The 23,916-nt window shown below is 45.6% G+C and overlaps 2 protein-coding genes across 3 annotated transcripts; one reads left to right on the plus strand and one right to left on the minus strand.

Moving 5' to 3' along the window:
- Nucleotides 1–1,886: 1,886 nt before the first annotated feature.
- JKAMP (JNK1/MAPK8 associated membrane protein) lies at nt 1,887–13,721 on the minus strand. Of its 2 annotated transcripts, XM_077819540.1 has the most exons (7): nt 13,626–13,721; nt 13,091–13,182; nt 10,196–10,350; nt 8,831–9,037; nt 6,354–6,535; nt 2,931–3,007; nt 1,887–2,463 (listed from the first exon to the last, which is right to left on the minus strand). In XM_077819540.1, exons 1-7 carry the CDS (start codon nt 13,627–13,629, stop codon nt 2,245–2,247), a joined length of 936 nt encoding a protein of 311 aa, XP_077675666.1. In that variant the 5' UTR covers nt 13,630–13,721; the 3' UTR covers nt 1,887–2,244. The 2 variants fall into 2 exon arrangements, with proteins under 2 accessions (XP_077675666.1, XP_077675667.1); XM_077819541.1 differs by lacking the exon at nt 2,931–3,007 and having other exon boundaries at nt 2,278–2,463.
- A 370-nt stretch (nt 13,722–14,091) lies between these two features.
- L3HYPDH (trans-L-3-hydroxyproline dehydratase) lies at nt 14,092–21,945 on the plus strand. Its single transcript, XM_077819542.1, has 5 exons — nt 14,092–14,586; nt 16,894–17,063; nt 18,937–19,059; nt 19,664–19,801; nt 21,577–21,945. Exons 1-5 carry the CDS (start codon nt 14,097–14,099, stop codon nt 21,700–21,702), a joined length of 1,047 nt encoding a protein of 348 aa, XP_077675668.1. The 5' UTR covers nt 14,092–14,096; the 3' UTR covers nt 21,703–21,945.
- The last annotated feature ends 1,971 nt before the right edge of the window (nt 21,946–23,916 follow it).

Below are 23,916 nucleotides of genomic sequence, written 5' to 3' on the forward strand. Positions count from 1 at the left end.
ATTCTCAGTCTGTTTCATACTGTCACCCTTGTCTTATGCTAGCACACCTCTTGTGAATACCTCCATTCTAGCATGTAGATTGCTGTGTTATGTGTAAAAGTAAATACTAGGAGAGCATTAAAGAATCCACTTAATGGGACAGGGACTGCTCCTTAGTGACAGCAACCCCATTTCTTTCTCTGCCCTTTCTCCCTCTGTGTGTGTGACATACACTAGCATCAAGCTTTCTATCATTGCCTACAGTCCCCCTGCTCTAACTCCTCCAGATCAGTGCTGGGTGGCAGCCAACCAGCCACATTTCTCACCTTTACAATGTTAGAATCATAGAATATCAGGGTTGGAAGGGACCCCTGAAGGTCATCTAGTCCAACCCCCTGCTCGAAGCAGGACCAATTCCCAGTTAAATCATCCCAGCCAGGGCTTTGTCAAGCCTGACCTTAAAAACTTCCAAGGAAGGAGATTCCACCACCTCCCTAGGCAACGCATTCCAGTGTTTCACCACCCTCTTAGTGAAAAAGTTTTTCCTAATATCCAATCTAAACCTCCCCCACTGCAACTTGAAGCCATTACTCCTCGTTCTGTCATCTGCTACCATTGAGAACAGTCTAGAGCCATCCTCTTTGGAACCCCCTTTCAGGTAGTTGAAAGCAGCTATCAAATCCCCCCTCATTCTTCTCTTCTGCAGGCTAAACAATCCCAGCTCCCTCAGCCTCTCCTCATAAGTCATGTGTTCTAGACCCCTAATCATTTTTGTTGCCCTTCGCTGGACTCTCTCCAATTTATCCACATCCTTCTTGTAGTGTGGGGCCCAAAACTGGACACAGTACTCCAGATGAGGCCTCACCAATGTCGAATAGAGGGGGACGATCACGTCCCTCGATCTGCTCGCTATGCCCCTACGTATACATCCCAAAATGCCATTGGCCTTCTTGGCAACAAGGGCACACTGCTGACTCATATCCAGCTTCTCGTCCACTGTCACCCCTAGGTCCTTTTCCGCAGAACTGCTGCCTAGCCATTCGGTCCCTAGTCTGTAGCGGTGCATTGGATTCTTCCGTCCTAAGTGCAGGACCCTGCACTTATCCTTATTGAACCTCATCAGATTTCTTTTGGCCCAATCCTCCAATTTGTCTAGGTCCTTCTGTATCCTATCCCTCCCCTCCAGCGTATCTACCACTCCTCCCAGTTTAGTATCGTCCGCAAATTTGCTGAGAATGTTAGTGAGAATGTTAAAATGTTAGTGGTGGCTCAAGCTTTATCAGCATGATTGAGTTACACCAAAGCAAAACCAACGGACATGAAGCACTCAATGAGGAAACAGACAATTATTTAATTGCACCAAAACCCAACAATTTTCAACAAGGGTGAAAGGCATGGAGAGGTCTCCCCCATGGAGGCTCCTTCATTGCTTAGAGATTGACAGATGCATCACATGTTTTACTGCAGAATGTTTGCTAACAACAGTTGTTAGCTAGGAGAACCAATTTCTGCATAGGAGTATGCAGGCAGCATATTAGGAAAACTGCCTGAGTGGAAGGGACCGTACTCTTTAATAGGCTCCATATGGAAGATTGTACAGTCAGCACATCTCAAACAAGACTGAATGATGCAGTAAGAAATGTACTATAGAGAACAATCCTGCTCTAACCATTCTGTGCTTCGTTTCCTCGCCCGTGTTTTAAGATCTAAATTGAACTGGGCTGCAAGTTAATAAGAGGCTGTAGCAGGGGAAGGGAGGGGGTTCTAGTGGGAGTAAAATGCTAATACATAACTACAGCTGCAACTTTAGACATTGAGTGTTCTCCACAAACCTCTTATTTTTAAGGAGATGGTAATTCCAAGTGAGCGGGTGACAGAAGCCAGACACTTTACCAGAAAACCACAGCTCTATTTTGCAACTTTATTCAAACAGAGGCTAATATATGGCATTGTGAAATAAATAAATAAGGTACATGTTTTTTGTTTGTATTACAAGGTATGTCCCACCAGTATTTACACATAGTGAAAAATGTATATAGATTAAGACATTATCCACTTCGATTTTTTACAAGCCCTTCATGAAGTTAAAGTACAGCACTTTAAGATTACATACTCTTAGATTCTGTACGGTGTTTTACCCAGAAAATGTTTTGTACAGAAATGACAACTTCAGTCTAAGAAGAGCTGAAGGGCATAACAAACAGTGAAATTCTTTAATCCATGTTACTGGGATGGTTTCATTGGGGGTGTTGGCACAAATTACATTTAATGTCCATTTGCTCCTTCTGAAAGGATGCGTGAAGGTTCAGTGTACTTTGCAGTAAGTAAGTAAAAGAGGGCAGGTGCAGGTACCAAAGCCAACAGTGGTAAATCCTGGCCAAGTCTCTCCAGTTTGGAAATAGAGATGATTCCATAGGCATGAAGTAACCAGTGGCTAGAAAGAACAACAAGCCTTTTCTTCCTGACAAGAAGATCCTTGAAAGACTTGTAAAAGAAAAAGTGTTGTTAATGTTTTCACACCTACATTGTATCTGACACTTAAGTGAGAGGTTGTGCACAATGCAGGGGGAGGCACTATATATAAAGTCTATTGGACTTGAGAATGATTTGACTCTAATCACTCTCTATGATCTTTCCCTAGTCCTCCTTGGGAGAGGCAGTTGCATCAAGGACTACCAGTTCATGCTAGTTTCCTTGAGCTGGACCCATATGCCAAAAATGAAAAAGGCTTATTCCCAGAATAAGCACAAGAGTACAGACAAATACATGAGGCGAGGCAAGCTAGCAGTCTCCACTCAAGTCAGTATTCCAGAAGATATTGTAGCATATGCCAGATATCTGATCATGCATTAACAATGAGCTAGTGTTCCTTATCTTACTTCTCAGGCCTCAAGGCTCTGCTGGTAAAATTAAGTTTTAAAATCTATGACAGAAGAGACATTTCTACCTACCTCTACTTCAGAGGCAGACATGTACACAGCCAGAGTAACCAAAGATAACACCAATATAATATATGGGAATGCATAATCTAAAGGCAAACATTGCATGTATTAGGGGGAGGGAAAAAACACCACCACTTTAAGTACATTTCAGCAAAAGACGTTAACTACTGCTATGTATGCAACTGTTCCACTGAATCAGTTCAGCCTACTTTAGCCCACGGATTTGAAATTTAACAATCATGCACTACAGTATGAATGAGTGATAAACAAGCACAGAAGTTTACTTTTTGACCTTCTAGAGCAGTAATACTCGGATTGTGGCTCACAAGCCACAAGTAGCTCTTTAATGGGTCTCCTGCAGGTCTTTGTAGCACGATATGAAAACACGGTGTGGTTTAACCAATCAACCAATCAGGATGCTTTTACTAGGTTATTAACTTATTTGCTGTGAGAATAATTTATATCCAAAAACTAAATATTTCCCCTGTCATTCACACTACTGTGGCTCTTTTGGGTAATGTTGTTCACTAATTTGGCTCCTGAACCACTGAAGTTTGAGCATCACTGTTCTAAAGGTTTCAAAATCCATTTCCTCCAAGGCCCAAAGGATCATATTTCTACATAACATAAGAACGGCCATACTAGGTCAGATTAATGATCCATCTAGCCCAGTATCCTGCCTTCCGACAGTGCCCGGTGCCAGATGCTTTAGAGGGAGTGAACGGAACAGGGCAATTTATTGAGTGATCCATCCCATGCTGTCTAGGCCCAGCTTCTGGCAGTCATAGGTTTACAGACACCCAGAGCGTGGGGTTGTGTCCCTGACCATGTTGGCTAATACCCATCAATGGACCTATCCTCCCTGCATTTAACTAATTTTTTTAAACCTAGTTATAGTTTTGACCTTCACCCCATCTCCAGCAATAGGTTCCACAGGTTGCCTGTGAATGGTGTGAAGAAGTGCTTCCTTTTGTTTGTTTTACACCTGCTGCCTCTTAATTTCATTGCATGACTTCTGGTTCTTGTGTAACATGAAGGAGTAAATAATTCCTTATTCACTTTCTCCACATCATTCATGCTTTAATAGACAGGTTTCAGAGTAACAGCTGTGTTAGTCTGTATTTTCAACAAGAAAAGGAGTACTTGTGGCACCTTAGAGACTAACCAATTTATTTGAGCATAAGCTTTCGTGAGCTACAGCTCACTTCATCTAATAGACCTCTCTCATACTATTTCTAATTAGGCTCTGTACATTTTAACATGCATCACTGAAGTTTAATAGCCCTCTGGCTCCCTCCTCCACAGCTAAAGCACAAATGTGAATAGAAAAGTGGACAGAAGATTCCGCTGAAATGGGAGCGTGCATGCTGAGTGATGGCACGGTGACATGCTGCCCTTTCACACAGAAACCCACAGCCTCATAGCGCAAGGCTGGAACTCGAGAATGGAGGGGGCCTAAGAATAGCTACATTTTCCAATTTGCTTTAGCCCCTTCTGAAACGAGAGGTATTTCTGCTGGAAAAGAGAGATTAAGTTCATACCACTAAAATGCAGCATAATCTTCCAGTCCACACCCACTGCTTTGAGGGGTAAAAGGCAAGGCACAGAGCCATGTGCCCAGGAGGGAGGGAATAGCACACGAGGCAGCCTCTCCTCGTGGATTCCTCAAGGTCTGGAGGCCACAAACCCCTCTTCATATCCCCTTAAAAAGGGGGAATATGGTAAGCAAGTTTGAGACAGTCCTCAGCTTTCCTGATCTCTTCCCCTGCTGCTGTCTACAGGTTTCACAAGAGGGCTCCATTTGGCTGTAAGTGAATGAGGGCTTGATTTTCAGATACATTGAGTGCATCTGACAACCAGGCTCTGAATTCTCCTATTGGCACAGGCAAGTAGCTTTTAGAATAATTTAGAACAATAATTTTCTCTCTTGAGCTGCTGACTGCATTTGAGTGTTCTCTAGCCTCCCATTGTCACCGCTTTCCCAATGCATTCTTAGCATTTGCTAATTCTTGCCTTTATTTAAAATATTTATTTCTGGAAGGCTGAATTTACAGAACTGCAATGAAGCTTGGAACAGCATTCCTACTACCTAGGGAGTGAGGCCAATGCTGCTTTGGAGAGGTCTGAAAGTTATCTGTGGTTTTAAACCAGTGTGTGTGTTAGGATATAGATATTCAGGCCAGTCTGCAAAGGCCTATACTTTAAGAATTTATGTGTATTGTTATCACTTAACTAGTTCTAGAGGTATAAAAGAAAATCAAAATCACAGTCTGCCTGTTTATGGGCCTTCTCTTACAGTGACAGTCTTAGGCCCTGTTCTTAGGCTAAGATCTCTGGCTAAACAGCAGAGGCAGCCATAAGCTAGGAAATGTACGGTCACATCCCAAACTAGTCACTATTGAAATAAGGCAATCTGATCTATCACCTCCAGAGAAAGGGAAGAGCCTAGAGAATGTAAAAGGAAGTTTAGTTTGATAGCATTCTATTCAGTAAGAAATCATCAATAGACACAGCTGGGAAACCTTTATGGCTTAATAGATGTAGTTGTGAAATCCTCACTTCTGTATTGTTTTGTCATTATAGTTCCCACTTCGCTATTATTTGCATGGTCTGTCTGGTTCTGTGACTGTTTCTGTCTGCTGTATAATTAATTTTGCTGCCTGTAAACTAATTAAGGTGGGGGGATATATTGTAACATGATTATTTAACCAATTATGTTACGATTGGTTAAGGTATAGCTAAGCAGAACTCAAGTTTTACTCTGTAGTCTGCAGTCAATCAGGAAGTAAGGGTGGGGAAATTGGAATCATGTTTTGCTACGGGGGGGAATGGGAACAGGGACACAGGTACGGCTCTGTGGTGTCAGAGCTGGGAAGGGGGACACCAAGGAAGGAAACTGGAATCATGCTTTCTGGAAGTTCACCCCAATACACATCAAATTGTTTGCATCTTTGGACTTCGGGTATTGTTGCTCTCTGTTCATGCGAGAAGGACCAGGGAAGTAAGCAGGTGAAGGAATAAGCCCCTAACAGCATGCGCGCAAAGAGCTATCTTAGCTAAACTGATAGTATACTTAATGCACTGTCATGTTCTGCTAAGGCAACACTGAGTTGATTGGCTAAGGAACCTTACTATTGATTTACAACACCAGCTCTATGATTTGTCAATGTTTTCCCAAGAAGCAGGGGGGAAGGGGCACGCTTCTTCATGTAATAGATGGCTGTGTGGAGTAATCGCATTTTATAATAGCACTGCGGGCAGATATTTGAACAAAGGTAATTTTGATGAATGTTTCTTTATACATTTAACGCAATAGCCTTACGCAAGCAAAGCAAAAAAGGACATACTTTGTCCACTGAGCAAGGTGTTCTTTTTGTTAAGGGCATACGTTTTAAAAACAAACTAAACAAAAAAAACAAACAAACAACTTACAGAGCAGGCCTCCTCCAACTGCTTGAAGTACAGTTAGAATAGGGAAGAAGTAGAGTGCTGCATAAATACTTTTAAATCGATCTGACTTTCCTAACCCACAGGCAATCTTCTTAACCAGAAGCGGTCGGAGCAGCATCATCAACACCAGACAGAAGGCATAGTATATAAATACAATGGTGTATCTATAAAGGAAAAAATACTTAGTATTTGCATTACAGTAGTAACTACAGGCTCTAACAGACCTAGGATGCCTTGTGTTAGGCACTATACACACTCTCACACAGAGAAAAGTTTACAATCTATATAGAGGGTGGGAGGGAAAAACAGGCCCAGAGAGTTCAGTTGACTTGTCATAGTTCACCCCAGAAGGCAGTGACAGAGGTGGGAGCAAACTGCAGGTTTCCTGACTCATAGTACAGCATCCTCTCTAGACCAAACTGCCTCCCCAGGGCAGTGAAAGCAACATGTAGGTTAGTTCTTAAAGGCTGCCCAAATCTATAGGTGTTTCTTAATTCTCTCCCCTGAAGTGTAATGAAGATGTATTGAAGCTCGCTGTTAGAGTCTCTGTACTCCTAAACCCTCATGAACAGGCTCCCTTGTATGGCTGCTCGTTGTGACACTAATTTAGGAGATGTTAAAAGGTACAGGTTGCTACTCTCCAGTGTAAGACTACTATAATTACCATTACTTGAGTTCTTTGTGCAACTACCTAGAGCAGGGGTGGGCAAACTTTTTGGCTCGAGGGCCACATTGGGGTTGCAAAACTGTATGGAGGTCTGAGTAGGGAAGGCTGTGTCCCCCAAACAGCCAGCCTCTGCCCCCTCCCACTTCCCACCCCCTCAGAACCCCCAACCCATCCAACTCCACCTGCTCCTTGTCCCCTAACTACCCCCTCCCAGAACCCCCCCCCCCCCCAACCACCCTCCAGGACCCCATCCCCTATCCGACTGCCCCAACCCCTGTCTGCACCCCCACCCCCAACAGGCCCCCGGGACCTCATGCTCTATCCAACCCCCCCGGCTCCCTGTCCCGACTGCCCTGCCCCCTATCCACACCCCTGCCCCCTAGGACCCCATGCCTATCCAACCCCCCCGCCGTTCCCTGACCCCACCCCTAAACTTCCACCCCCTGACTGCCCCCACAGAACCTCTGCCCCATCCAACTGCCCCCTGTCTCCTAACTGCCCCCCAGGACCCTCCGCCCCTTATCCAACCCCCCTGCCCTGGTCCCCTTACCATGCTGCTCAGAGCAGCATGTCTGGCAGCTGCCCTGCCCAGCCCAGCCAGAGCCAGACATGCTGCTGCTTTGCCCTGCAGGAGCGCACAGCTCTGCTGTCCAGAGCACTGCCCACGCAGCAGCATCGCTACGGGGGAAGGGGGACAGCAAGGGAGCAGCCCGGGGCTAGCCTCCCCAGCCGGGAGCTCAAGGGCCAGACAGGACGGTCCTACAGGCCAGATGTGGCTCGCAGGCTGTAGTTTGCCCACCTCTAACCTAGAGATATGTAGAATTTCTCCCAAAGAGCCAGCATGCTGCAATGTGCCAAAAACGCTGCCAGTAAAGCTGCAGTTACAGATTGTTGGCTTGCTGGTTTACTATGATTCACTATGCTGGTGCTTTAAAGAAGCAGCACAAAAAAGAAAGCTCACAAGACTTCAAAGGGGGTTTGGTAGCCCACTGGTCTGGGTTAGATAAGCCCTTTTACATTCTACACTGTCAAAGAGGAATTTCTAAAGAAGTCAGTCATTTAAACAATTGTTAAAATCAACATTATAAGCAGAAGAAAGGAAAATTGATGCACTCTACCAGATGAAAGATTGACTTTGTATTTGTGAAGTGTTGTGAATGTTCAGATTTTTCTTCTTCAATTAGTGGCATATGGCTATATTTCAGACTAAGGTTAGTTTAAGCTGACTTCCTTGGTTTATCCTCATTTCATCTAGAACAGCACTCAGTGTAAAGTTTTATATCTCTACCTCTGTTTGAAAGTTATACAAACTTTAGAATTTAAAGCATGTATTTCTACCAATACCTGCAAAAAAATTTATTACTGTTCACTTATAATTAGTATAAGCTGCTGTTATAGACAAGCAGATTCACAAATAAACTGAAGTCTAGACTACCACTAGGACTTTCCATTTCTCACACAAGGGCCAATAAAAGAATTAATAAGCACTTACAGTGTTCCATTTTTGAAGTGCCATATAAACACAGCCCCCAATTCAAGACAGCACTTGGGCACATGCTTAAGGTTAAGCATGTGCTTAAGTGCTTCTCTGGATAGGGATGCTTTCCTGAATCCAGGCTACATTAAAGTACATTTTAGCAAGCAGATTACCCTTCTTACAAGAAGTACTAATTTAGCAGAATACGGCCACATTTCAGGGTTAAATGTACCATAACCCAACATTTTATAAATTTCTGAAACACATATGGTGAAATAGCAAACTGATAAAAAAATACTCTGAGTTTATACTCACAGAGGATAGACAGCTTCATGAGTACAGTGTATAGTTGTAATGTAATCAGGACTTGGGTTGTAAAGCATCGTATACCAGTCAGAAAGCATCTCTACCTTGCAAGAACGGATATACAGAAAACCTACTGGATCACTCACAAGCAGTGTAACTATTGCTGCAATACTGCATTCGAATAAGGCAGTAAGATGCTGAAACAATGCACTGGAACTGCAGAGGGAGGAAGAAAAAAGTTCTTTAATACCACTTAAAAAATCAACAGGGAAAAAAAGTCAAAAATATCAAATGCTGAGTGAAGTATAAAGACTCTTTCAATTCTAAACTGTCTATTGTGTTTAAATTCACTATGAAAGATGGGCCAAAGCCACAGTTATTACAAAATGAAGATTGAAGTAAGCATGATACTGAAAATAATCTTCTCATTTATCTGAGTCACACTATTTAGTGCACAAGTGCAGTTGTACTTCATCTAAACTTCTGAAACTAGCATTCACACCACATTTAGTCTAGCAAAATGAAGGATCAAATATGCAAGGCAGGTGAGAGTTATACAACTTCCTACAATGCAGAAAGCATATTCTTTGTTCAGCAAAACTAAACTATTAAGTATTGCAACATTATAAAGCCCTCTGCCTAATTCACTGGCAAAGTGAGAACTAAGCACCACCCTTGATATTTCCAAGGCATTAATTTCTAAGTTACCTATTCTTTATAAATGGTGGTTTTCATTTTCATAGTGACTTGCTACATATGTTTTTTAAATAAAAGGGCAAACATTTTAAATCAGATGCATGAAACTCTCACTGGAGCTGAAAGCTCATGTTAAAATGATATATTTTAGTGGGTTGAGAGTTTATAGTATGAAACATTAAGTGTTTAGTATACTGTTTGCACATCACTTTAAATGGGCATCATTTGTAAAATATTTACACAGCATGAAATTACAGAACGCAGCCACGTTCTTTAACAAGTCTGTTATAAAGTGCATTCAGAAACCTAGGATACTACAGTAAAGGTTAAGTATCTTCCCATCAGGGGTTATAAAGATATAGTAATACTCTTTAGGCCAAAACCTGACATACGTGAGCGTTCCCTCCTACACCAATGAGGATTCCTTCAATACATTTAAAACAAGGAGTTGGGTATAGGGCATTTCCTGGGCACTGTGACCATCTGGGAGGAACTTGCAGCTCTAAGATGAAAATTAATAAACCCATAAGCACAGTGTGCCCAGAAAATTAGCAGCCTGTGTATCTGCCTGCCCAGTAGCATGACTCCTTTAGCACAACTCAATTTGCCTTCTCATATGAATGATATACATTTATGGTGGGCCTTTTTGTTTTTAAATTAAATAAAAAGATTACTAACCTCTTTTTTCCTGAATACCATTCAATGAAGAACCAGTGCAAAATCAAAGGAAGCATAGCCATAAAGCCAAGGTATAGCCAATCATAATGCCCTGGAGATCCTGTACACTCCCGACAGATTTTATCACCATCGGTTCGCTGTCCTCTCGGACAAACCTACAAAAACAGCACCACAAAACTGTATTTACAAGTGCCTAAAAACCCAATAACTGATTGATTGCTTTCTTGGAAGCCCAGTTAAAGGGAGTGCGTGGGCTGACAAATTTACATTATTCAAGGAAGTTCAATCCCTCAGCCCTCCACTTGCCTCAATGATCCCATCCCCTGAGCAAACTCGTCCCACTCTCATTCCATCCCTTACGCTCACTTTCATCTGGCTTGTTCCCCTCACAATACAAAAATGCTTTAGTCTCTTGTGTCCTACAAAATCCCACCCACCTTTAACCCCGCTTGTCTCATTAACTACTGCCCCATATCCCTTTCATCTCTAAGCTCACTGCATGCACTGTTTACCAGCATTGTCTGGAGTTCTTCTCCTCCAATTCCATTGTAGATCCTCCAATCTAGCTTCCACCCCTTGCACTCTACTGAAATTGCTCTTGCCAGAGTCTCTAATGACCTCTTCCTTAAAGCTCAGAACCAGTACTCCATCTTCATCCTCCTTGACCTGTCAGTCACTTAGTCAACTGTGCTCCTCGAAATCTTGTCCTTCCCTGGCATCCATGACTCTCCACTCTCCTGGTTCTCCTCCAACCTTTCTAATCGCTCCTTTAGCGTATCCTCTGCCTCCCTTCAGCTTTCAGGGGGGTCCACAGAGCTCTGTCCTTGGTCCCCTTTTCTTCTCTCTCTCTGCCTTATCGCTGGGTAATCTCAACAGCAAACACAAATTCAACTACCATCTCTATACTGATGACTCACAGATCTATGTCTCCACTCCAGACCGGACTCCTGTCTGAACTAAAATCTCAGCCTGTCTCCGACATCTCCTTGTAGATGTCTAGCCATCAAGCTCAACATGGCTATAACAGAGCTCTTAATCTTCCCCTACCTATCTTCTTGATCATTGGGGAAAATGCCACTCTCACACCTGGCACTCAAGCCCATAACCTCGATGTCATCTTTGACTCAGACCTCTCTCTAGGTCAGTGGTTCCTAAACAATGGGTCCCAGGCATGGTGCAGAGAGCAGGGTTGAAGTGTGAGCCCACACTGCACTCATCTCACAGTGGTGGCTCCTGTCCTGCAGAGTCTGGGCCTGCTCCAGGCATTGCAACCTCATGCATGGGGTTGCAGCACCACTCAGGCTTGAAGAGGCAACCAAGCCAAACCTAAGTGCCGTTGCAATCCCGGGCACTGGGCTGCAAACACCTAGAGCAGGGACCCGGACCCAGGCCCAGCTCCACTGGACAGGAGCTACCACTGTAGGGTGAGTGCAGATCAGGCTCTCTCTCCAACTTCCCTTTGCACCAGTGTTAGGGTTGCAGTGGTGGGGTGGAAAGTGCTGCTACAGGTGGTCGGTGCCCCCTCAGTGGGGCAGAAGGATACTGGTGAATGATTTTTGGCTCCTTCCTTCCATGAATTTGGACCCTGGGTGGGTCACAAAAAAAAGACAAAATGCATTTGGTGGGTCGCCTTAGTAAAAAATTTGGGAACTGCTCCTCTAGGTCTTCACAGCTAGGCTGTGCCTCAAGCTTGCTAATTTTTTTCTGCATAACATCTCTAAGACATGGCCCTTTCCATCCATTCACACATTTAGAACTCTTATTCAGGGTCCCCGTCATCTCATGTCTTGATTCCTGCAACATGGTTTTCTCTGGTCTTGACAGATGAAATCTTAGACCCATTCAGAATGCTGCTACTGCTACTAAGATAATTTCCCAAGCACGTCACTTTGACTATGTCACCTCTTTCTTGCATCCCTGTCTTGGTTCCCTCTTCTCTATCACATCAAACATAAGCTACTTGTGTTTCAAGGCCCTTCACAACCTATCCCCAGCTCTTTTTCACTATTCAGATGTCAGCTCCCTCCTCCGATGGGCCTAAGATGCCAGCCTCCATCGTCAACTTGGTAAATCTTCAAACACACAGCTACGTGCTTCCTCCCATGCTGCCCCTCGTGCTTAGGAGCTCCCTGTAAACATCTTCCTTCAAATCCCTCCTTAAAACTCTCCTTTGCTGGGATACCTATAAAAAACTTGACAAAAGTCAGGCCACTTGGTGTGCTGAGATCATTGATTAGCAGGCTGATCAATGCTACCTCAGTTTCCTTGCACTCCCATCTATTTGTCTGTATCTATCTGTTGTCGCTTGTCTTACACTTAACGCTACGATTTAGTCGCAGAGGTCATGGATTCTGTGACTCTACCGAACCTCCGTGACTTCTAGAGCTTGAGGAGAAGGCGGGACTGTGCGCCCCTGCCCTGCAACTGGGGCTGGCTGGAATCAGGACCCTGCAGCCCCAACCCCACGACTTCTGCCAGGGGCTGCAGCTGTGTGCCCCAGCCCCACAGCCTCCACCGGGGCTGCCACTGCCACCCCTGAGCTGATCGAGGTAAGTGGCACTGGGCTGGGGCCCACACCCCTCCTACCCCCCACACCCAAACCCCCTTAGCCCACTAACCCCCTGCCTTGAGCTCCCTGCCACACCCCTCCTGCACCCCAACCCCCCTGCCCTGAGCCCCTTCCTGCACACCGCACCCACTCCCAAACTCCTGCCCCAGCCCTACATTCAACTTCCCCACCCGATGTAGCCCTCAGGCCAAAAAGTTTGCCCACCCCTGGTTTAGACAACCTTATGCCTCCTTTGCACGTGACACAGGAGACACCACATCACAGGCCAAGATCAGGCCCTAGATCTCGGTCACAAATTCAAGAGTCTGTCGGAATTCGACACTTACCCCACAGTCGCCGTAGATTTGAGTGGACGCATTTAAGTATTGTGCGGTTCTCCCACAATACAAGCCAAGGCAGGCTGGCTGGATAGCTACAGCTTTTAAAAATACAAGGAGTTGCAACACTGTAGTACCTCACGTTACTGGAGATGCAACAGCAAAGCCGGTGAAAGAGTTTGTGGCACCGCACTTAAGAAATGGAGTTCTAGGCCCCCACTGATCCCCCCCCTTTTCCCCCCTCCGGCTCCCAGGCATCCCTGCCCTGCCCCCCTCCCGACCGGGGGCAACCCCCCCACCCCGTCCACTCCCTCGGCTCCAGGGACCGCCCCTCCCCCGCTGCAGGGAAGGGGGTGCGGGGCTGCTTTGACCCCGGGACAACCAGGTCTCAGGCTGGGTCCCGTCGGGGGTCCCCGCCCCCACGAGTGGGCACCGGGAGGGGCCCGACAGGCGGCGGCCCGGGGAGGAACGGGACGGAACAGACCCTCCCAGCGCGGGCCATGGGCCCCGGCTCCGGCACGGTCACCCCGGGGGCTGCGCTCACTCATCTTGCCGCAGCAGGGCCCACCCGCCGGAGCCTCCCCCCAGAGCACCAGCAGCAGCCGCCACTTCCGGACTCCTAGGGCGGGGAGAGGCGAAGCTCCACCCCCCGTCTGCGTCACTTCCTTCTCCCCTGTGTGGCAACCGCGGGCTGACTCCGCCCCTACTGGGGGCGGGGTTTCACATCCCCCATCCCGCTTGTGGGCGAGGCCACGATAGCCCCGCCTACCTCCGGAGCTCCTTGCGGTTTCTCGCCTGGTTGGGCGAGGTTTCCCCGGCGCTCCCCCAATGGGGGCCCGCTTGGTCGCGCACCCGCCCTTATGGGCGCGGTTACCGCGCAAGCCGCACCCCGTTGGTGCATGACGTCAGGCGGACTCCGCCCATTTGGGCGTGGCCAACCTGGACCCGACAGGCTCCATTGGTCCTGCCCCCGCCTGGGCGTGGCCGCCACGCGGCGCTGGCGGGGCAAGCGGCGATGGCGGCGCCCGGCTGGTTGCCGCCCCGCGCGCGGGCCGTGGTGCGCGTGGTGGACATGCACACGGGCGGGGAGCCGCTGCGCATCGTGCCGGGCGGGCTGGAGCCGGGCCCCGCGGGCCCCACGCTGCTGGCCCGGCGGCGCCACATGGGCGCGGAGCTGGACCACGTGCGGCGGCTGCTGGTGCACGAGCCCCGCGGGCACCGCGACATGTACGCGGCGGTGCTGGTGCCCAGCGAGCTGCCGGCCGCCCAGCTGGGCGCGCTCTTCCTGCACGGCCAGGGCTACAGCACCATGTGCGGCCACGCCGTGCTGGCGCTGGGCCGCTTCGCCCTGGACGGCGGCCTGGTGCCGGCGCCGAGCCGCCCGGAGACCGCGGTCACCATCCACTGCCCCTGCGGGCCCGTCACCGCCTTCGTGCCCTGGGACGGGCAGCGCAGCGGCAGCCGCGTCCGCTTCCACAGCGTGCCCGCCTTCGCCGCCGCCGCAGGTACCGGCCCCTGCCGCAGGGAGACCCCGGGCTCCTGTTCCTCAGAGCCGGGGCGCCCCCGTCTGTGTGGGATCCCCCCCGGGGGCGACCCCTGCCGGTGTGGTACCCCTGTGACCCCGTCTGTCAGCCCCCTAATCGTAGTGTGGGAGCGCCCCTTGTCTGGGTGATCCCCGAGCCCCCCTCTGTGGGACCCCCCGGGGCCACCCCCGCCTGTGTGGCACCCCTGAAAGCCTGACCCCTTGTCTGTCAACCCCCCAATCGTGGTGTGGGGGCACCCCTTGTTTGGGTGATCCCCGAGCCCCCCTCTGTGGGACCCCTCGGGGGCGACCCCCGCCTGTGTGGCACCCCTGTGACCCCCTGTCTGTTAGCTCCCCAGTTGTGGTGTGGGAGCGCCCCTTGTCAGGGTCATCCCCCAGTCCCGCTCTGTGGGACACCCCGGGGTGACCACCGCCTGTGTGGCACCCCTGAAAGTCTGGCACCCCGTCTGTCAGCCCCCCAATCGTGGTATGGGGGCGCCCCTTGTCTGGGTGATCCTCGAGCCCCCCTCTGTGGGACTCTCATCCACTGGAGCCTTGGGGAGGGGTGCCCCTGTTCTCTTCCCCCCCCCCAGACTGTACGGCCCCCACGGGTGAAAGTGATGACTGTGTGCATGACTAACAGCACTAAACCTGCTCTCGCTTTCCCCACGTCTGCCCCCCCCCCCGGGGTGTGAATTTGTGAGGTACCTAGGGAGGGGTGTTATGGGTGCTTTGGTTCTGATGCTGCAACCAGCTTCAAGCATGTGTGCTGGCCCCTTGCCTTTGGAAGCAGGTGGCAGCGTCAAAGGGCATGGCAGGGCTCTGGCAGCCAGCAGACTTTCTGCAGAAAGGATTATAGTTTGTGCCCTGCATGATGCTGCCACCTGAGCCCATATTGGGCTGGCAGCCTCCAGCTCTGCAAAACTGAGTGCACCCTTATTCCTGGGAATTAGAGTGGGTAATTTAAGACTGTGTAAACATCAATAGTTTGAAGGAGAAAGCTTGTCCAAGATTGGTGTCTCTTGGTCTGCAGGGTAGTTATGGAGATACCATTTACTGAGATCACTCCAGAAAACAGAGGAATGATTTGTTTTTAACTTTGTATACTCCACTCATTAAGGGTAGGAAGAGGACAGGCAGGTGAATGTTTTGGTGGAGAAAGGGGTTTTTTAATGAAGTTTGTACCTACTTTTGACTCCACAGAAGAATAGACCTAACTATGGATCTGCCCGATGTTGAAATTGGTGACCAGGTCGAGAAGATGAAGAACTCTGCTTTGTAGGGCTCTCTGCAGATGACCTACCTAATGTTTCTGAGACCCTTTATTAAGTAACAAAAGAGCAGAACTTCGGATAGATTAGAGACTTCACAATACCTGCAATATTTTAGGATGATATGCTATCCCAAATTTGTGTCTTCATTATTGCATAACCATATTCAGCTTCTGTAAGTACACTAGGAATCACTCACACTCTTCAGTCTGATGGTCTCCTGTGTTTTGCTATTTCATTTTGCTACTGCATTAATTCCTTTAGCTGTTCCGCTTCCTGCCCTCCAGCATCCTTTCCTTTCCAAGACTCCTTGTTTCCATTTTATATCTGCATCTAATAATTGGTCTACTCACTGTCATTTGTTTTTTGGTTTGGGTTTTTTAATATTTCTAATGATTGAAACTCATGAAACAATTTCTAGCATTGTGTTCCTTGACTTTTCTGTGGAGTTCTGTGCCATTCACTTGCTTTAGCACCTACCTATATTTACATCTCACTTCAAAGTAAATCTGACACTGTAATTAAGTTGATTTACCCTACTGTGTTTGTTGGAATCCTTCTGAATTGATTAAATCTGATTGCATTATCTTGCATTAATAAGCATGAGATAAATTGTTTTTTAAAAAATCTAATACTTCTAATTTGGAAAGAGTACAGTCTGTATAGTTGGCCAAATTCAGCTCAGCAAGGACAAGGACAAATTGTTCCCTGATTTAGAACCCAAACTGACCTATGGATTTTAACAGGAGAGTTTTTCCATTGACTTTAATGGAAGTTGGATCAGGCTCTTATAAGACTCAGCACTTACCTCTATCCTTTGATGTCAAAGTGCTACACAAAATTATCCTTGTTACTATGCTAACAGTTGCATTAAAATCAGCAACGTTGCACTGGGGTGTGAATTAGGATAGAATTTGGTTTCCTGTGTTGAGAGGGTTGGGGCGGGGGGGGAGATAATATTACCCATATATGTTCATGCACGGTTCTGTTTGCTTTTCCCTCTCTCCTGTTCTGTTTAGATGTGACCGTTGATGTTCCTGGCCATGGGAAGGTGGTGGTCGATATTGGATATGGTGGTGCTTTCTATGCCTTTCTCAGTGCTGAGAGATTGGGATTAGATGTTTGTTCTTCAAAGACTCAGGATCTTGTAGATGCAGCAAGTGCAGTAACAGAAGCAGTAAAGAGACAGGTACAGAAGATGCCAACATACCCCAAATACTTTTCTAACAACGTAGTAATATTGCAGGGTTTTTCTTAGAGGAGATTATTCATGACGTTGGAATTCTATACCTGGAATTTAAAACAAAGAGTAAATATCATAGTAGACTTTCTCAGGTGTTTATGGGTGTGACTGTTCTTGCCCTGTTAATGTAACTTTACAGTTTAGTTAACTTAAACTGTTGATTATGTTGCTAGAAATGTGTTGAATAATCCAGATAGCCAGAGGTGCTGGGAAGTGGGGGAGTTTGTGTCCAGCTGCAAATACAAATTTTTTTAAAATGCAGAAAACACACACAGCACAACTTGCTTCAGGAAACATAGGCACTGCCCTTCTGGATCAGACCAAGGTCCACCCAGTCCAGTATGCTGTCTCTGACAGTGGCCAACACCAGCTGCTTCAGAGGACAGCATAAGAATACTGCAGTAGGCAGGTGTGGCATAGTCTGCCTCCCACATTAGGTCTCAGCATACACTACTGTGAAGCAACTGCATTGTTGTGTTTTGTGATGTGTCTAGAAAGATTAAGTGGCGTGTACGCCATATACCTATCAAATACACGCCCGACACATTAGGTGCTGAATGCAAATCATTTATTTGTAGAATTGGGCATTACTCATAGCAGGTTAATTTAACGTTTTCTTCACTGTGGAAGATGTTATGTTATAACTTCTCCATGTGATCAATATTCTGTGTTTTTTTGACACAGTTTCTGTATCACTCTTTAAGGGGAAAAAAAAGCCATAAAGTTTCAACTATGTTCTGTATTTCCCATGCTTTAGTTGTCTTAGCACAATACCGAATTACAGATGCTTTGTGTTACAAATGGCTCTGTTTTAACCATCATAATACCCAAATAATATTTAGCATCTTTCTAGCAATTTACATTTTCAAAGCTCTGTATAAATATTAGTCTTTCCAACACCCATATAAGGTAGGCAGCTATTATCCTCATTTTACTGTTAGGGAAACCTCTTCATCTCAGTGTGCCTCAACTAAGGGCTTGTACACACTTGCGCTTACTTCGGTATAACTTAAGTCGCTCGGGGTATGGAAAAGCCGCCGACACAGCTACCGCTGCTCAGGGAGGTGGAGTAATTGTGGCAACGGGAGAGCTCTCTCCCATTGGCATAGCGTGTCTGCACGCGCACCGCAGCTGCATCGGTACGGCTGCCTCGCTGTAGCCATTCTAGTGTAGACTAGCCCTAATCCAAATTCAGAGCCAGGGCTGAGGACTCTGGAGTTGCTGTTTCTAGTCTACTCTACTGCCTTCTGAATGATTGATCTTACTAAAAAGTGTAATATTAGCATATTTTTAGTTTGAATTTTGTATTTATGTCTTCTTAATGACTTCAGGAGCGCCCATATCTAGCATCAAATTGTCTACTGTAGTCTGTTTAAATGTCTGTCATGTTTGTGCGTGTCCCACCTCCACTCAACGCACACATCCCTGTACAGCCCCAGGCAACAACATCACACTGATGGTTTGTAGTCAAGCAAATATTAGACCTGAAAAATGCATCCTGAACAGAGCTTAGGAAATCAGTGAAGTCAAATCTTGAAGAAATACCTGAGGGTTTGAGTTGCACACAGGAAATTCCACAGTTCCACGATGTCTGTAGTCTTAAGTGAACACAAGATAAAAAAGTTGCTGTCCTCACTAATGAGCCTCAGTTGTGTTACCTGTGGGGTAGAAACAAATGTGCCCAAGAGTCATTAGAATGGCACATTTATACCTGAGTGCGCGCCCACCTCGGTCATCTTGTAAAAATCTTACTGCAATTTAATTGAAAATATTTGATTGTTGTATATGTCTGTATATCCATTTTGTGTGGTGTTCCTAGTTTAAACTTCATCACCCTGATAACGAAGAGCTTGCTTTCCTCTACGGTACTATATTAACAGATGGAAAAGATGCATTTAGTGATGAACCAACAACCAACATCTGTGTGTTTGCAGATGCACAGGTATGAAAACATGCTACTTTAAGAGATACAAGATAAGTAATGCCTGGTCTGTGCGTCTATTAAGAATGAGTTAAAATCTCTCACGGTGCTGCAAAGGCATTGTCTTTGAAGTGTCGTCTGTTCCTTAACAGTAAACTATTTCAGTACAGAATGAAAGCAGGTAAATATTTCTGAAAACATGAGAGAGGCTTTCAGTAAGGATTAAAAATGAGTTTAGTAGGTAGGACTCTCCCAACTGTCACATGGGAATGATCCAGAGAATACCGGTCGAGAGAATTTAGTTGCTCTGGATTCTGTTAGTGATTATCTGCAAGTGTTACAGACCTGAAAGTAACATGAAGGTTTAATACTTGAGTAGTAATTATGAATATTGTCAAACTAGGATCCCTCACTCCTAGTATTTGCCAAACAGAATCATAGTCTAAAAGTGCCAGAACCCACTTAGTTTCTTTTGTGCTTCTCTCAGCCTGTCTATTTACAGAACCCCAGAGCTAGGAAATGCCAATGTCTGTAATGCTATGGACTGTAGGGGGAGGCGTTTCTCGTGTTTTTGTAATAAAAGAGAAAAATTAAAAGCTAACGAACGTTTTATTTTTTAATTTAGGTCGACAGAAGTCCGACAGGCTCAGGCGTAACTGCTCGCATTGCCTTACAATACCATAAGGGACTCATCCAGCTGAATCAGACCAGAACCTTTAGAAGCAGCTCAACTGGTTCCTTGTTCACTGGAAAAGCAGTGAAGGCAAGCAGCAAACCTCTTCTTTTCTGTGTATTTTAAGGTGTTTGTTGTGAATTCTGTGCTCATGCCAGTGAGGAACTAACAGCACAGGCTTAAACCAGGCATAGTTGCACTATCTACAGACAGCTCTGCCCCTGTAGTCACTTCTGATCTGTAGCATCCCTATAGTTTCAGTCCTGGGCCTGTTTTGAGCAGAGATTGCAAGTCTTGACAAATTGTGTGTCTGAGAGCAGTGTGTTATGGATAAATAGGGATGAAGATTCACCTGATACAGTAATTTTTCCATTATGATCATAGGCTATACAGAAAGGAATAAACAGTATGATGATGAAATTCACAGATGATACAAAATTGAAAGGAACTGAGGCTGGAGGAATAATTCAGAGACCTAAAATAATTAGGAACATAGGCAGAAAATAATACAAATGGGGGCAGGGGCAGAATAATCCAAAACAGACATTGTGTGTGACAAACCGAAGAAGTGGCACTGCTGAAAGAGACTTGGGGGTGACAGCCAACTCCAGATCAAAGATGAACTTGAAGTGAAAGGAAAAAAGACCAGTGCAGTTTTGCACTGTATATACAAAGGCTCCTCATCAGAGGAGGGCAATATTTGTATGGCTTTCGTATGGTTACAGCTGGAATCTTGCCTTCTGGGCACTTGTTCTCCAAAAAAAGATTTCTGAATTGGAAGGAGTTGAGTGAAGAGCACCAGCAACATGGGCTGGTGGGACTGATTTACAAAGAAGATTGGGTTCAGCTGAGTAACAATTAGAGAGAGACATAGGAGGCTGCATACATTGGAAGGAGGAAAATGGGATGAACTTGGGATGGGAAAGCTTGTGAATGTCAGAAAAATTTCCCCAGCAACTATTGGACTAGGAAAGGGAAGGAGCCATGTGTCTGAGGCAGGCTTGCCAGAGGTAACTGCAGTTCCATTTAAAGTGCAAAACTATTGATTAACAAAACCAATAAGCAAACCCCACGATCTTAGGCCATGTCTACACTACTACCTATGTCGGTAAAACTTATGTCGTTCAGGGGGCTGAAAAAAACACACGCCTGAGCGACATACGTTTTGCCGGAACAAGTGGTGGTGTGCACAGCGCTATATCGGCGGGAGAGCTTGTTCTGCCGCCGTTCGTTGGGGTGGTTTAATTATGTCGACGGGCGCGATCTCTCCCATCGTCGTAGAGCGGCTACACGAGAGATCTTACAGCGGTGCAGCTGCGTTGGTGCCGCTGTGAGGCCTCTAGTGTAGACACAGCCTTAAATTTCTGTTCCTGCAGCAATAGTGGAGCCTTTCCTTGACTTGCCTTGCCTTCCTGGAGCTCCCCGCAGAAGTCGTCGTAGGCTGCTATTTCAAGTCTTTTATACAGCAGCTATACGCTTCTTGCCTGTTAACTGATGGCTCAGTCCAAGCTAGGTTGGCCTGTGCCAAATAGAAGCCATTATCAAGGTGTGGCTCAGTAAGGCCTAGTTTACTCTTGAAAGACAGGTTGACATAGCTAGTTGGTCAGGGGTGTGAAAACGCACTCCTGACTGATGTAGCTGTGGGTGTAGGTGGGTTATATCTGCGAGTGACTCTGTAAGTAAACAAAAGCCCTCTGACTGTAACTGCAATTGGTAAGAGCTGAGGAACACCCAGAGAAGCAGTGCCATTGGTGACCCAATTTTATTGTACTCCGCTACCTACTGTGTAGTAATGCTCCTTTGTAAACAGCGAAGAACCCCCTCAATGCCCATTCAATTTAAATCTAAACCTTTTCTCTTCTCAGGAAGCAAAGTGTGGGGACTATAACGCTGTTGTAGTAGAAGTCTCAGGAGAAGCCTTTTATACTGGAACAGCAACCTTCGTTGTTGAAGAGGAGGACCCACTGAAATACGGATTTTCTCTAAAGTGACCTTTGCCATCATTCAATTGCCAGCTTTTAGATAGTAACCAATATCAAAAAGATGATCTTTGTAATCTGTAGGGGGGAAATATAAATACACTGTATTTACTTAGCTCATATATTCCTCATAGACTGCTGCAGCTATGAATGGTTAAAAACAAATTCATTTAAATATCATAGAGAAGAGCTTAAAAAAAACTTTCCTGGTATCATGATTACTTGTATTACAAATAAAGATCACAGGCCACATTATTCTGTAGTGATTAGCATGTATTATACAAGTCTGGGTCTGTTTGAAACTGCATTTACAATTATATTTCAAATGCTAGATAGTAAACAAAGCGAAGCTTGAAGGGACAATTTCAAATATAAGTGCCTCTTGTAAAGACATTATGTACTTTAAACTCTACTTCAGTGCAAGGATTCTGTTAAAATGCAGTATTCTGATCTCCCATTTTTCTTGTTTTAATTCTTGTAACATGGCCTCCGTCACTGATCTTAAGCGTTTCACAGTCATTGTTTTTGGCTCAATTGCCCTGACTTGGTCATCTCACTTTAACTACTGTAACCTGTCTGGCCTGCTTCCTTGTTCAGATCTCTTAAAAGATACCAGAGCTGAAGTTATCTTTCCTGCTCTACAAACATTACCCCTGTCAGTGGGTACTTCCATTGACATCCTGTCTCAAGTCACTTCGTATTCAGGCTCCTTGTCATGACAAACAAGGGGCTACCATGCCTCTGCCTGCTATTCATCTGTCTTCTTTCCGCATTCTTGGCATTGTGCCTTTTGATATGCTGCCCTCTGCACCTGGCGTAGGCTGGGTCATACTTTGCCAATACTTTTGTCCTTCCAATCATTTAGCCTCCATTTCTTCAAATATGATCCCTCCTTACTTCTCAATAATCCCCACACTATGTTCAGATATGTAGTCCAGTGTCCTCTTTGTTTCAGATCACAAATCCGTTGGGGGCAGGGAATATCTCTATATGGGCTAAATCCTAATCCCAAAGAAGTCAACCGTAAAAATCTGACTTCAGTAGCGCCAAGATTGAGCCCTCTGTTTGTAAAGTGCTGGGTATGTTTGTAGCACTACATAAATCAATATGCAATCCACTGTTGTGGTTGGATGTAACGTACTAAATAGTAAATAATGCCTTTCACTTGTGTAGCTAGACCCTTCATAATCTACTGCAAGCTAAATCTAAATTGTGAGCCTGGAGTCTGTGCTACCATGATAGAGCAGACTAGAAAAAAATGTGGCAGCTTGATATAAAAATGCTAGTAAATGTGATGAATTGGTACAATCCAACCCTAGTGCCTGATAAACTCATTTTATACTGTCCCATAAATTCAGATTTTATATTTACAATGCATATCTGTAGTTGGATGGAGAAGCTGGTGGCTTTAACAGCTAGTTGAGACATGAAACCGTTTGGCACCTAGGAAAGTAGTTTGGACTCTTGGAGTAAGTACTTTAACTAGAAGTTTCTGTTGAAACTGTTACCTATGAAACAGTTAAACTGATGCTGAAATCTATAAGTGATTATAAGAGGTGTAACGCCCACTGAGATAACTGAGGTCATTCACCCTCCAAGTTTTTGTTTCAGGATGCCTGCAGATTCAGGAAAGCAACACTACTCATTTTGCTCTCAGGCATGTTTTCAGTGTTATCTTCAAAACTTCAAGGACTTGATTTCTTTCTCATCCATTTCATCTTGCCCTTTAAAACCACAAAAGTGTTATGAAACTCAGTTTCATAAGACCTCTTTAAAGTCTGCTAAGTCATTCAATGCATGCAGGACTATTTAAGTTAGCATTTTTGGAGGGGGATTATATTTTTGCTACTATGTGGTATATATACATACAATGGAAAAATACAAAGAGCATGAGGCTTTGTCTGTGTGGGAAATATACTTCAGTATAGCATAAGATGTGAATTTAAACTGCTGTAGTTATACAAGTATTTCCCCCAGGTGGATGCTTTTATTCTGGTTTAAGAGGGACCTTTTCTGTGGTTTAGCTTATTGCTTAGGAAGGAGTTTAAGCTATACTGAAAAAAGGCACTCTGTACCAGAATCAGCATCCACCTAAATTATACTGCTGTAACATAAAATTTCCCTGTGTTGACAAGCCCTTAGTAACAAATTAGATTAGGCCTTGTTCAGATGTGCTGAGCAACCCTAGCTCCTGTCAAAGCCAAATGGAACTGCAGGTGCTCAGCA

This window comes from Eretmochelys imbricata, chromosome 6 (genome assembly GCF_965152235.1).
Source record: "Eretmochelys imbricata isolate rEreImb1 chromosome 6, rEreImb1.hap1, whole genome shotgun sequence".
NCBI lineage: Eukaryota > Metazoa > Chordata > Testudines > Cheloniidae > Eretmochelys > Eretmochelys imbricata.